The 14,114-nt window shown below is 36.2% G+C and overlaps 2 protein-coding genes across 2 annotated transcripts in view; one reads left to right on the top strand and one right to left on the bottom strand.

Annotated features, from left to right (window-relative positions):
* The first annotated feature begins 338 nt into the window (after positions 1 to 338).
* Positions 339 to 8,008, top strand: LOC125064951. Its single transcript, XM_047672279.1, has 3 exons — positions 339 to 474; positions 4,600 to 5,668; positions 5,808 to 8,008. Exons 1-3 carry the CDS (start codon positions 446 to 448, stop codon positions 7,557 to 7,559), a joined length of 2,850 nt encoding a protein of 949 aa, XP_047528235.1. The 5' UTR covers positions 339 to 445; the 3' UTR covers positions 7,560 to 8,008.
* A 4,885-nt stretch (positions 8,009 to 12,893) lies between these two features.
* LOC125064485 (nuclear receptor-binding protein homolog) overlaps positions 12,894 to 14,114 on the bottom strand; it is a 59,645-nt gene continuing 58,424 nt past the window's right edge. Inside the window, exons 7-10 of the mRNA XM_047671553.1 lie at positions 13,631 to 13,781; positions 13,357 to 13,567; positions 13,155 to 13,274; positions 12,894 to 13,085 (exon numbers count right to left, since the gene is read on the bottom strand). Coding sequence (XP_047527509.1) covers positions 12,999 to 13,085; positions 13,155 to 13,274; positions 13,357 to 13,567; positions 13,631 to 13,781 — 569 coding nt within the window. The 3' untranslated portion in view covers positions 12,894 to 12,998. The remainder of the gene's footprint in view (positions 13,086 to 13,154; positions 13,275 to 13,356; positions 13,568 to 13,630; positions 13,782 to 14,114) is intronic.

The raw sequence follows: 14,114 nt of genomic DNA, 5'->3' as shown, positions 1-14,114 counted from the left end.
TTAATATCATGCGAGTTGCATTGTTCGTACTAAGACGAGCCTGTATGGAAAAACTATTTTTTCTCAAAAGTCCTGACAGCTGGCATCCGTAGATGATTTACAAAACGTTCTGCAAACGAGAAAATAAGCTAATTCGGAAACAATATAATTTATCCATCAAGAGTCTATAATTGTTGTATTTAAAATAATTGCTAGTTCCTAGTTTTTCGGATGGAAACCGAAAGAGGGACGAGGCCGTCGAGCAGTTAGATAGTTTCAGCCGACACTCTGAGTTGTTTACTGTTGCATTTCGTTGCTCAATGGAAGGAAGTTCTTCGACACTCGTATTAATCTAGTATCGGCTATCGGCTAATATCGATCGCTCTATAGTTCTGCAGTGACCGAGCGGCTACCGCGGCGCGCGCGCGTGCGTGCTATCATGTGTAAACTGTGACGCAACGTGCTTATGAAGATGTCACTGTGCAACACTTTCAGGTACGTTAATTAGTGCATGAAAATCGTTTTAGCGATCGAACATCACTTGCACATAATTTATTGATTTTTTAACTAAATTTATCGATAATTGCTTCGAGTAAAAAGTTGTTTTTAAACGTAACGAAGCGTCTTTTATCGTGCAAATCGTAGATGAACAAAATTGATTATTAATAAATATAGTATTCATTTAATAAGTTCTGTTCATGGTGAACTTATTGAACTGCTTATGTTTCCAGTGTTCGCACACGCACGCTTATTGTCAAGTACGTCCGTTTATTCATTTAAATTATGAAAGAATTTAGTAAACTCGGTTAGACCTATTACTGTTACATGAAATTAGCATGTGTGGTTTACAAAATCTTTCGAATGAAGTGGTTGAAGTGAATTATGTACTACTAGTGGAATAACTACGTGCAGGAATAATATAACACGCCGATGTAATAAACTAGTTTCGTGAAGTACTTTAGCGTTCTTACCGTAATACTTAGAGATGTTCTAGCACATTACTAAGCCACGTTCAGTTCAGTTTATTATCTGAAGAGAAAAAGCACAAACAGAACAATTATTTTGTATATGTAATATTTTGTATGCATAACTGTGAGAGATCATATAAATATTATTATAAAGAAAATGTCGTTTAAATTACGTAATAGATACTGTGAGTGTTTTTACTTTACCAAAAATAGCTATAACGGCTTTTTACATAAAATATTGATAAGTGCAGAAGTACCCACGAATTAACGTCTACCCTTCCTAGCTTTGCACAGGTACAATAAGGATATACATAAAATGGTTTTTTAATGAGGGACAAAAATATCATTTTGATTATTTATAATAAAATATTCTACATCCATTATATCTGACTATTTTTATAGAACCAACAAACAGTATCAGCGCAAATATAATTTTGTAAGAGCAATTTTTCGAATCTACATAAATAGGAAGGAAGGTATTATTTCTATAATAACATCCTGCAAATAAATACAATTAACTCTTATATTTAAAAAAAACATTAATAAATAAGTTATTCAATTAGATAAATATAGACTAATTTTCGCCCGCGACTTTGCTCACGTTTTAGGGGTTGGTCGTCAGGTGCGGGCCAAAAAATTTATATGTCTATATCCTTCTTTGGAGTTCAAGCTTGCTTTATGGCAAATTTCATCACATTCGGTTTAGCCGTAAAAGAGTAACAGACAGACAGACTTACTTTCGCATTTATAATAGTAGGTAGTATAGATAGAAATCGTCGAGTTAATATTCGTTGATTTTCATACAGGTAAGTAAATATAAATGAACATATATAACTAATATTAATCAAATTCATTTATTGAATATATATGAGCCGAGATGGCCCAGTGGTTAGAACGCGTGCTTAGCCGATGATTTCAGGTTCAAACCCAGGCAAGTACCACTGAATTTTCATGTGCTTAATTTGTGTTTATAATTCATCTCGTGCTCGGCAGTGAAGGAAAACATCGTGAGGAAAACTACATCTAATTTCAACGAAATTCTGCCACATGTGTATTCCACCAACCCGCATTGGAGCACCGTGGTGGAATATGCTCCAAATCCTTTTCCTCAAAAGGAGAGGAAGCCTTAGCCCAGTAGTGGGAAATTTACAGGCTGTTAATGTAATTTATTGAGTTATAGTATTACACTTATTGATTGTCAAATTAATCGGTTCGAAAATAAAAATACCCTGACCGGCGAACTGGCAAAAATATTGTCGTATGTAATTTAATTAATAAAAAGAGTACCTAATCGGTACAATTACTTTTGAACTGGTCATAGTTATAAGTTTACCGCAATGTTTTAAATTGACTATTCACGAGTGTCTAAGAGTAAACTATCTTGAATTTAGTATGTTTGGATTTGAAGACTAAGGTTTCGTAAATTCCCCAACCTTTACTTAATGTTCAGTTTTGTACCGTCTCGAGTCAGATTATTTGATACATCGTTGATTATAGTCAATATATTTATATCATTGATGAAAAAGAAGGTTTCTGATCTGAAAGATTTAGTTTTTCTCAGTTGTGTAGAAATAAAAAAAGACCTGGATAACTTTATCAAGAATTTAATACTTATGTTCAAAATAAATTTATTTTATTTAATTATCACGGAAGTCATTGTTATAAAGGTCTAACTAATCGAGTTTAAAAAATATCTCAAAAATGACATTGTGCGACGAACAATGTCATCTTTTATTATGTTTTAATTCCAGCGGGGAGGACCGATAATTTCAAGTTAACTGTATACCACGTATGTATATCTGATGATCTCTTATGGGTAATGAGTATGTTCGTCATATACTTATATAAAGCATGAATAAATATTTATTATTAACAAATCAACACCCCGCCTTTGAAAGTGTTGTCGTCAAAACAAGTTCAAATATCCGAAAAAGTCTAGCAGTAATTGAAAGTTCCTCTATTTATTTCGGGACTTAAACGGATCCCTGATACAAAACGACTGTATTGTCAAACGAATCACATACTCTTACAAGGTGTCAACACTTTAAAGTAGATTAAATTCAACTTGTTTACTACTTAGTAACTAGATACTAAATCTACATTCCCATCCGGTGGCAGCATTAAATTTAATTCTGAAATATTTGTAAGGACAATTCAAATATAGTCTATTTTGATTCTAACTGACAATTAGTTACTTTTGTTTACAATGCCTCCCTGGGCAACTATACAAATGGATGTAATCGGATGGAAGCCTTCACCACTTGCATTTGACGCAGTAAGAAATATTAAGCATTCGTTACAACGTCAATACGTCACCGTCATCCTTGAGAACTAAGATGTTATGTATTTATGCCTGTATTCACACTGGCTCACTCACCCTTCGAACCGGAAAACAATAATACTAAGAATTGCTCTTTGGCGGTAGATTAAGCGAAGTGGTGAGGATACTTGTGTGTATTAAAGGATGATTCTAAGATGTAAATTTGAATACTGTAATGTAAATCAATATTGACCTAGTCACTGATCATATCAGTACGCTAATTAGTCGAAAGTGATGAATACAGATGCCAACACCCTTTAATAAACACTTTCAGTCCCTACGTCTGTATATGTTGCTGGATGCAATGTGAATAATTCATGCAAATTTGTGTCAGGCCTCGCTGTTGCTAATAAACGTGTTGCGAGATACGTGAAAATAATTTCAGCGCAGTCAATTAAAAATACTGATCTAAATATTTATTTTTGTTATTTTATGTAGTTTTTAATTATATTAGTAACAACACCGTAACGAAAACGTTACAATATAAAGATTAAAAAACTACTGGTTATTTTTTTCAAGAATTATAAAGTTCGTCCCTCTAGTCAATAAATCCATATCAAAAGTTGAATATTGTCGGGTTATAATATTAAAGAACTGCAGAAACATGATTATATTTAGAGGATTTGTCCAAGTGCTATCAAATTTGCTTATATTTCGAGTTTGGCAGGCGGTGCGACGAACAATGTCATATTGTTAGGGGTTTATTTTGAACTTACGACCAGTCTTGATTATAATCACATGACGATATGGTTGTACATCGTCAGCATCTAATCATAACAATTGAACACAATACATATGATACAATTATTTTATAAACAACGTTGATGTATTTTTTTATGTATGTATATAATATTATCCGACAAGTAATTGTTTAATAACAAATAATGTCTAATACATTATTTTTCAGCCAGTTTCCATCCGCATCCGTTTCGGAATGATATTAGTTTGAGTTTAAATGTATTATGTGTAATTATTATCATTACGCAATAAAGTATCATAGTGTATTTGATTTCTAGTATACTTAATGATTTATAGGTTTACACTGAACACTTTTATTTGAGTTTCATCGGCTAGAAGGTTACGCGTGCCTTGATTGAACGAGCGTATAATAAATATTTTGATTTTTATTAGAATATTGCGTGATTATAAACAGTTTTCAACTTTGTTGTTAAGAAGTATTAAGCAACTTTAATTCAGCAATAATTGCTTGTGTGATGGAGCAACGGATAACTTACATATATTGTGTTTATATACTTACATTGTTTTCAGGACGATTATAATTGTAGATATCGATTTATGTTTGTGTTAACATTATCATAATTTCTGTTTCAGGTTATTCGTTGTAAGCTTGATTATCGTGTTGTCAAGTATTGACACACCAGCAGCATTCACGCTCCGTCGCACTGCGGGCGGCGGCGAGTCAAGCCGAGATCTTGCTCAAGAAAGCGTTTCATTACAAATAAAAAATGAGCTTAAAGCATCATCTACCACTCTTTCGACTTTAAAAAGTAATGATAATTTGATATTGAACTCATCCTTATCGACACCTAGGACAGGTAATGGAGTACAAGGATTTGATACCTACGAAATTATAGAATCGAATAATTCACAAAATCCAGATGAAGAAAGCCAAGTTTTAAGTTCGGATCCGCCCGATTTAGCGCTAGTAAATGGTGCTGAAACGACAACGGAACCTGTAACGACGAGCGAATACAATAATGAATCTGTCGATAAAACCACGCCGATATCAGAACAAATCAATAATGAACCTAAAGCAATTACTAGCAATTCTAGGAAAGTTGAATTCATTCAAAATGAAGCCATTGCTGTATCTGATGCAACTGAGATATTACCAGATTCTACGTTTAAATTAGATGAGCCTGAAATTACAACATCTTATGAATCGGAAAATCTTCCAACATGGAAAAAATATACGACGATTGATAGAAAACGACCAGTAGCTACAACAATCGATGACGAAGGTACTCCGTTAAATAAAACAGAAGAAATGATTAAAGCTGAAACAAAACCATTAAGGGTTTCTCTTCAGGATACTGTTACTTCTGATATACCCTCGTTAGAACAATTAAAAAATGAGCTCTTGAATTCTACATTAAAAGATCGAGCGTTGGAAAGTGAAACTGAAACAGTAAGTTTAGTTTCAACGGAAATAAATACACCACCAGAAGAGTCTTCAATTAAATGGGACACATTTGAATCAAAAAGAGCAGGATATTTGGATTTATCACAAAAAGTGTCAAATGAGCGGACCGTAGTAGGAGATCCCGAATTTAAAGTGAATTCTAAAGAAACTATACGTGCAATGTTTGAAATCGAAGGTGTAGAAGCCGATATGGCAGAAGATAAAAATGAAAATAGAATGCAGTCGCAGAGTCAACTGGTAAGGCAAAAACATAAAGTATGAGATATTCATTTTCACAAATTAATGTAATTACGTCTCTTTTACTATATTTTCAGTAAATATATTTTTCATTAAAAATACTTTTCACGCAAACTTTTTTAATGTTTTTATTTTTCAGAACGAAGACGCCATTAAAGAGGAGCTTCTGAAAGAAAAATTAATAAATGAAAACAATGAAAATGCTGATCGATTCGATCCTACAATTCAACCTCTGCTTGACGTAGATAATTCAAATTATACTTCAATACAATTTAATACTTTTAATGAACTGAGCGTAAAACCGATAAACGGTGACAAAGTAAAAAACACAACACTATATGCAGTGAATCCTAATTACAAACCATTGAAAAAAATAGAAGTGCAAGCGCCTAAGCAATTTGTTAGAGACCCCGACGACAATAGCTGGAGGAATGAAAGCTTAAGCTCATTGGGAATAGTTTTTAAACCAAAGAATTCTTCAAAACCTTTCACTCAAGTCTTGAAAAATAAGACAGAGACAGAATGGAACAGTTTAATGGAGAAAGACAGCAAAAATGACATACCTGACTTAAAAGAACGATTACAGAAAATGGCTGAAATGAGGAAATCTAAACGGAAGAAAACAGACTCCTTCGGTAATATTGTTTACTTTGATTACGAAGAAAATAGCAGTTCGGGGGAACATAGCACGACAGACCAACCTTTATCGGCTATTACATCTTCTGCCGAATCTCTGACGACTGACATATTAGACGAGCGCAGCAACAATTCATCAGAAGTTTCAGATGTCACTACACCTATAATTTTCACAACGGAAAAAGCAAGAGGCAAAGTTAGAAATTCATATTCAACGAGGAAGTTTAGAAAATTCTTCAACGTTCCCGAATACTACGATAGCACTGATGAGGATGATGTCGACTATTTGAATATGGCTAAAATAGACATCAAAAAGTTCACCACTTCGCCCAAAACAGTGCCTACCACAACTCCAACGCCAACACAACGGCCGTGGACATTCAACAAAGTATCACACACAATATCACCTGAGCGTAAAGCTACAATACAGTATTTCCCACCGCTCTCCACCCAAAAAGTTAACATTAACGATTACGATAGTGATTTTAAACATAAAGTTAATTCGTTTACTAACACTGAACCGCCAACGAATATTTTACCTGTATCATTAGATAGACCATTAACTATAGACAATTCTCATCAGTATAAAACACAAAATGAAAAAGTTAAACCTTTTGAGATAGCTACAAAGCCAGAATTTAATAGAAATTCTTTCTATTCGACTCAACCACCACACACGACACAAACAGAATTCACGTTACTGAACAGTGACGGAAATTACGATAGAGATTCCTATGTTATTAGACACTATAAAGATTACCTAAGCGAAGCCGCGAAGGATAATGACTTCGATAAGAATATAGATTACGTTCCGTACACGAAGGCTCCGCCTCAAGACGTCACCCAGACTGATCTCATAACTTACGTGACGGAAAAAGCAAAAATGAACATAGATAACGAGTATGATTATGAAACACAGTTTCGTAAAGACGTCTTACAGAGATTCGTTGATAATTTCAATCAAAACAGCGAACGTTATAAATCAGAATTTCCAATTTTATTTAACAACAGCGTTATTCATAGAGATACAGAAAACGGTAGAGATATCGCTTCATCGAGGGCGTTTATGAGAGGTCTTTATAACACAAATCCAAAGATAAAACACGCTCAAAGGGAATCTTACGATCCAAATAACGACAATATGACCGTAGAACTATCGCCGTCCTACGAGCTACATTATTACATGCCCGAGCAGGAAGAAAAAGAAGTAGCGGTCCCGCAACCAGTTACGCTGCCATACCAATATAGATTATGAAATTGATTGAAACATAACGATGTATTACTGGTAATATATCTTAATTAAGTCGTAGAAGCTATGATACCTTTAGTTTTAATAGTAGAATATGTTTTTGTTGATTTTTTTTTCGTTTATATTTATTTTAAAAAAAATTAACTAAGGAAACGAGACACGATCGATTGTTTAAGAGTGATATTAAATTGTTTTTTTTTTTGTGATGTATACTATATAAATAATTCTAAAAGGCCTCGGTTAGTTTGTAAATAATTATACGAAATTATATCAATGTTTATAATCATCTAAGGTTGAATCTGAGGTTAAATGTTAGCTTTGCGACGTACCGTCGTGTAAGCATCGTCTGAGATGGGACTGTACTCAAAGAAATGTTATTGTGATAGCGTGTCATGAAAGAAATAAACGAAATCGTTAAATATGTTTAATTTCATCTCCTCTTTTTTTAAATAACTCTGTTTGCTTGTAGTTCTTTAGTTTTTTTAAATGTGATTCTTCAGTTTCATTATTTTTTCTCATGTTAGTGTATTTTCTATTCCGAATCGGTGGTAGTTTTTTACTCGGACTACGCATTAATGCAAGATTACACTTTTCTTGCTATTTCATTGAATAAATGAATTTCAATTGTGAAAACCTATAACTTACACCTTTGATGAGCCAACCTCCATGTTACCTAAGATTTACTGGTTCATTCGTACTTCAGATGCATAGTATTCCTGTTAGTAGAGCACCCACACTAGGAAAGGTACTTCCTGATACAGTATGTTTTTGTTATTGCTTGTTTGCTCATAATACAGCTTCCATTGTTTGTTTACGCTCACTTAGGTTATTTTGTACGAATTTTTTTATAAGAATCTGTGATCTACTATAAAATACAAGAAACACATATTATAATTATACTTCAGTGCACTTTTACGATAAATGTTAAGGCGTGACTTTCGTTGGATATTATTATACTAATAATGTAGGTATACAATATTTTGTTCCATAAATAGTAACCGATTTTAAGAGTCTGTCTGAACGTGCGCTTCAAGTAAAAGCGTGACGATATCCAATAAGAATGAGATTGAGATAGAGACCTTCGAGCTGCAGGTACTGAACCTAATCTAAAAACTCATAATTATCAAAATCAGTTCATAAAAAAAGTCACATTAGACCTTACATTATTTTAATAGAGATATTGTTTTAAGTATCTACATATATGATAAAAGACAAAAAGGATAAAAAAAAACAACCAACACAAGTTTAGAATCATTTACTCTTTCATAGTGATCTGGGACCGATGGGAAGGGATCAAGGAAGCGGAAGGGAGACATATTAAAGTTAGGCTCCACAGTATTCATTTTATGACAACATCAGGTCTGGATACAGGGCGATTGACAAGGTAGGTTATTAAGAAAATACATTCGGCCGTTTAAAATACCACTTTATTGACATTTTCATTTTATAATAGTATGCAAACATCACTCGATCGTTCGATCATCTGAAATTGGTTATGTGATTTTGAGCATATTTATATATTAGGCGATAACATACGGTACGGAAGCTTACAATACGTTCTTGAGGGAAATAAAATCGAGTGGAAATGCAATCTGGATCCAATAAATATTTGTTACAATTTCGATTTAAAAAAAATAATCAAATAAAATAAAAAAATACAATTTTCATAAATGAACACATACATCTTTGGATAAAAAGAACAATTCAGATTATATACAAATGACTGAAGTCGACTTATGTGTCCATTTTACTAGAAATAAATAGTTATACAATGAAATGTTAAAACAAAAAAAGGTGTATATTACAAATAATAATAAAAAGGCAGGTAAGATCAGAGGTACACGAGTAAATCTCTATATATTGCAAAGTATCGACGTTATAAAAAAAAAAACAAACGCAAAATTGCTATATCGTTATTGCTAGAAGATATCGACTAAATAGGGCTTCAAACGCATGACGTAACTTGGGGTCGGTTAATTATAATATAGCTTTTAATATATCAGAAACAGGTACAATCGAAGGTAATTTCGTGTAAAAATTCATTTAAAACTTCTTTAAAGACTATTGTTGTATATAACTATACATGGACTGCTCAGACGACGGCCGTTCAAGATCTAGAAGCAAAGTCTAGTTTTATAATTGTTTAAATGTTAACTCATCGTAAATCGACCCTAAACAATTTTATGGTCCGCCTAATACCCTATCCTGTGATAACATATATCGATATTAACGCACCTATGTCAATATAAGATTTAATCATTTTAAAATTTGTTACGGAAAGAAAATATAAAGAAGATGTATCCACGAAAAATACTTTTAATATATATGTCTGGTGATATATGACCTTGGAGAGCAATAACAATATCATCAACGAAGAGATCATCTCCCACCGATGACGTCACTACTCCCAGCGATCACGGTCACTATCGACATCAACTAAAACGAAGTAGTCGAAGCACAAGATACAATTGTAAATGTAAACATTTAAAAAACAAATATCAACGGAACAACAAATGAATAACCAATAAATATTAAAGCAGTAGAAGAAGTTGGACTCGCGCTGCCCACCGAGCTCGTACAATCACGATAGGTACATTACATCAGTATTATAGTTATAATATTCATTTATAAGTATAGTTTAGACTAAGCGAATATTTACAAGGGCACGCCACTTTACTAGCTACATACCTTCCCTCTGAACACGCCCTCGTACGTCTGTGACCAAAATTTGATAATTTTACAAGATTTTCTAATTTTTCTAAAAATGTAAACGTGTACACATTCCAATTATTGCGAAACTGTTAAAAGTCAACCGTTTGATAAATTTGTAGTTCCATTTCGTAGTCGATATAAATATAGTGGGTGATGTATTCAGTAGAGATTTTAAGTTAATTCTAAAATAATGCAAAAGTGTAATAATTGAAATGAAGTACGTCGGCCACAGACGTGAGCGCGTGTGCCTACAGCGAACCTAACTCGTTACATTAGCCAGTCTTTCGTTTACACTACACTAAGCGCTCGCCACACACACTACCGTGTTATAGTATTCATGGATATGGATCGTGACAGAAGATTATGAAATCGATTATCTTTTAATAATTAATAACGACCGAAAACGTTTCTACAGAGTTACCGTCGAAAACAATTAACTTCAACAATATGAAACTATTTACGCAACGCAACGATTAGTTAAACGTTCTCTAATTATTGACTAAATGCGAGAGACGGATGCGAGCACACCGAAAGGATTCAATAAAATTCGAAATCTATCAAACGAAACTCCATAAACTACGTTCAAGCACGCCGGGGTACAAGCTAGAGAAATGAAAATATCTCATTTAAAACAATTCATAATTGGCACCTAATATTTGGCACCACTATCGATAACCGGAGACTCTGCGAGTGCCACACGACACGAGCGATAGGAACCTGGAGCCGCAACGCGACGCGAAGCATGACAATACAAACACTTGGAACTGTTATAAATGCAATCTCGTCCGACTTACCCGATCACACATCGACGGAATTTATTCGAATTTTTGTTCTGGAACGGTAACATGAATCACGTGAACATGAAATATCTAAGTCTTCTTTGTAACTATCGGGATCCGAATCGTCAAAAGTACCATCATCTAATCTGCTATAGTCACGTTCATCACTTTGTCTAAATTCTTATCTAAAAACGAGTAGGAAATCGCAGATTTAGATTTTAGGTATACAGAGACGTGAACCAGATAATATTCTTGTTTGTATTCTATTATTTCGACAAGTCATACGACGGGACTGTTTTCGTTTAGGCGTCGGGAGACAGAGCAGTCTCACGACGACATTCGGGATGTTAACCGGAACGCGAGCAACGGTACAAATTTCAACCTTATTTCAATAGTGAGTATGTTTAAATTTCCGTATACTTACATAACCATATCCATAAAGCTCTAAGAGGAAGCCTCACTATACATATATTATAATAATTAATGTAATCGTTTAATTAAATATTTTTTAAATATCATTTGTTACATTTACACATTCATACAAATTCTAAATAACTAAAGCATTATCGTCCAAACTAACCACTACGATTCATTTCAAACGTTTTTTTTTCATTTACAATTTACACAGTACTCCTTAAAGTGACGGTTCTCAACAATTTCTGTTAAAAGCGTATCAAATCTATACAAAATAACACTGTGGTTGCTCGGATTTAGATTCATTTTCGACTAGCAAATAGTTGTCGCGGAGGCGAAATGCATTAAACATGACGATATACAAATTGACGATCACTATGCACGTATTGAACCATTAGATTTGTATTTTACAAGTACATAAGTATTTTATTTTCAATAAGCGACACTCACTACCGGAAACTGCGTAGATGTGTATAATGCTCGTCAAGTATATCATCAGAGACAAAATTTGTAATCTCAGCCCTTACAAACTTTGATACCTCCGACGAAACTCTCTCGTGACTCGTAACTTTGTTATAATCGACATTTTATGTTTTAAACACTAAAGTTTAGAAGGTACATAAGTTTTAAATTTAACAATCCCAGTCACAACGCGTTAACAGCTAAAACTATTAACATAAATCGATGTCGATCATCGACTATTCGTTCAATCGTTTACAATTCATTCGTATGCAAAAATACATGTTCTCGATATTAAATCTCTTTCATAAGACCTTTTTTTATATAATTATATGCATTTTAAATCTAAACTATAATAGACGGGTACGAATCATCCGCAGCTTTCATAGATCATATGAAAATCGTTTTCGACTCGGCCCCGTCGCTAGGTGGCTACTGAGACCTCGATAGGACATCGGTGAAAGCTAAGTGGTTCTGGAGTTCGAAGAAATGCTAGAGGCCATTGATCGTCGGGACTTTTATCCAGAAAAATCTAAAACTAGTAGATTTTATAAATGCTAGTGATAAATCCCGACCTATTATTTTAAATATTATCCGATCAGCAATTACAATGTAATGGAAGTTCAGTCGTCCGACCGACCTGAATATTTTAAAATCTTTTTACAATACCAAAAATATTTGATAGTAAAATATTAGTCTAAAATCAGCGGGCGTCCCACGGGGTGACATGGTTGTGCTGTCGTTTTTCAAAATCCATACGAATGACAAAACAAAGCGAATACATTCTAGAGGTCGGATATGTATTTATCTAATATAAATAAATTTAGAGTCTCTAATCAATATAATCTACTATCATCTTACATAAAATCAACACTATTACAAATGGCAAAACGTACCGCTGATTATTTTTAGCTAATAGTTACAATACGAAATTTAAGCATAGTAGGTACAATTTTATTCAATAAAATTTACATATATATATATTATGTATAAACCGATACTACCTCATATCTACAGTTCTCAACGGCGCGCGGCGGTGCGGGGGGCGCGGGGCGCGGGCGGCGCGGGGGGCGCGGCGTTACTAGCTCACCAGCGGCGCGCGGGGCAGCTGCCCGAAGCTGCTGCGCAGCGACTCCTCCATCAGCCGGCAGATCTTGTCGCGGTCGGCCTGCGGCGGGGGCGGGGCGGTCAGACGGCTCGACTCACGCTACGCGTCTCCCACTCGGGCGGTACCCACCTCGTGTATGAAGCCGAGCTGCACGAGCTCGTGCGCCAGCGCGTGCGCGGAGTCGCGGCGCGACACGCAGCACGTGAGCTGCCGGTTCATCTTGTCGTCCATGCGCAGCAGGATCGTCATCTGCGGACGGCGCGCGTGAGTGAGTGCGGGCGGGGCGCGGGGCGCGGGGCGCGGGGCGGGGGCGGCGGCAATGGGCACTCACCAGCAGGTCGGTGTCGGGCGGCGCGGGCGGCGCGGGCGGCGCGGGCGCGGGCTTGAGGCTGCACATCATGTTGACGACGCGGCGCGTCTCCAGGTCGCGCGCGCGCGGCTCGGGCGAGGCGGGCGCGCTCTCGGACGCGGCGCGCGCGCGCTCGCACGGCGACGCGGCGCGGCGCGCGGGCCCGTAGGCCGTCAGCGGGTAGATGCCGTACCTGCGGACAGCGCGCGTGAGTGGCGGGCGGCGGGCGGCGCGGCGGCGCGCGGGGGACACTCACTTGACGTCCTCGACGAACTTCTCGAGCTTCTCGGCGTGCGGCAGGTCCTTGGCGGACAGCTCGTGGCGCAGGCCGGCGCGCTCGCACCACGCCAGCGCCGCGCCGCCCGCGCCGCCGCACACCTCGTCCGTTATCGTCTCCGAGATGTTCGCTGCGGACGAGATCCCACACTTTCACCGAGCTCCTCCCGTTGCCGATTAGTTTGGGAGGAGAGTTCGAAGGAATCGTCTCGTTTAGTTGTTATCGAAGCTTCGAGCATCGTTCGGGCAAAAAAATTGATAAAAAATTTAAAACGGAAAATTATGTAACCTCATATAATCTAATGTTGTCTTAGATTTTCGCGATTATTACACATTGAAATAAAACTAGTTTTTAACGTTTTTAAGTGTTCGTGGTCACGGGCAGACTAAGACTAAGACCTTAGTCTGCCCGTGACCACGAACACTGCAAAGTGCTCGAAACGTCGGGATGTTAAAATAATTAA

Source organism: Vanessa atalanta, chromosome 6 (assembly GCF_905147765.1).
Source record: "Vanessa atalanta chromosome 6, ilVanAtal1.2, whole genome shotgun sequence".
Taxonomy (NCBI): domain Eukaryota; kingdom Metazoa; phylum Arthropoda; class Insecta; order Lepidoptera; family Nymphalidae; genus Vanessa; species Vanessa atalanta.
This window is presented reverse-complemented; position numbering and strand designations above follow the sequence as displayed.

Coding starts and splice junctions, on each gene's coding strand:
- LOC125064951 (XM_047672279.1), top strand. CDS start 446: ATGAAGATGTCACTGTGCAACACTTTCAG. Junction 475..4,599: donor TCACTGTGCAACACTTTCAG/GTACGTTAATTA, acceptor TTTCTGTTTCAG/GTTATTCGTTGTAAGCTTGA. Junction 5,669..5,807: donor TGCAGTCGCAGAGTCAACTG/GTAAGGCAAAAA, acceptor TTTATTTTTCAG/AACGAAGACGCCATTAAAGA.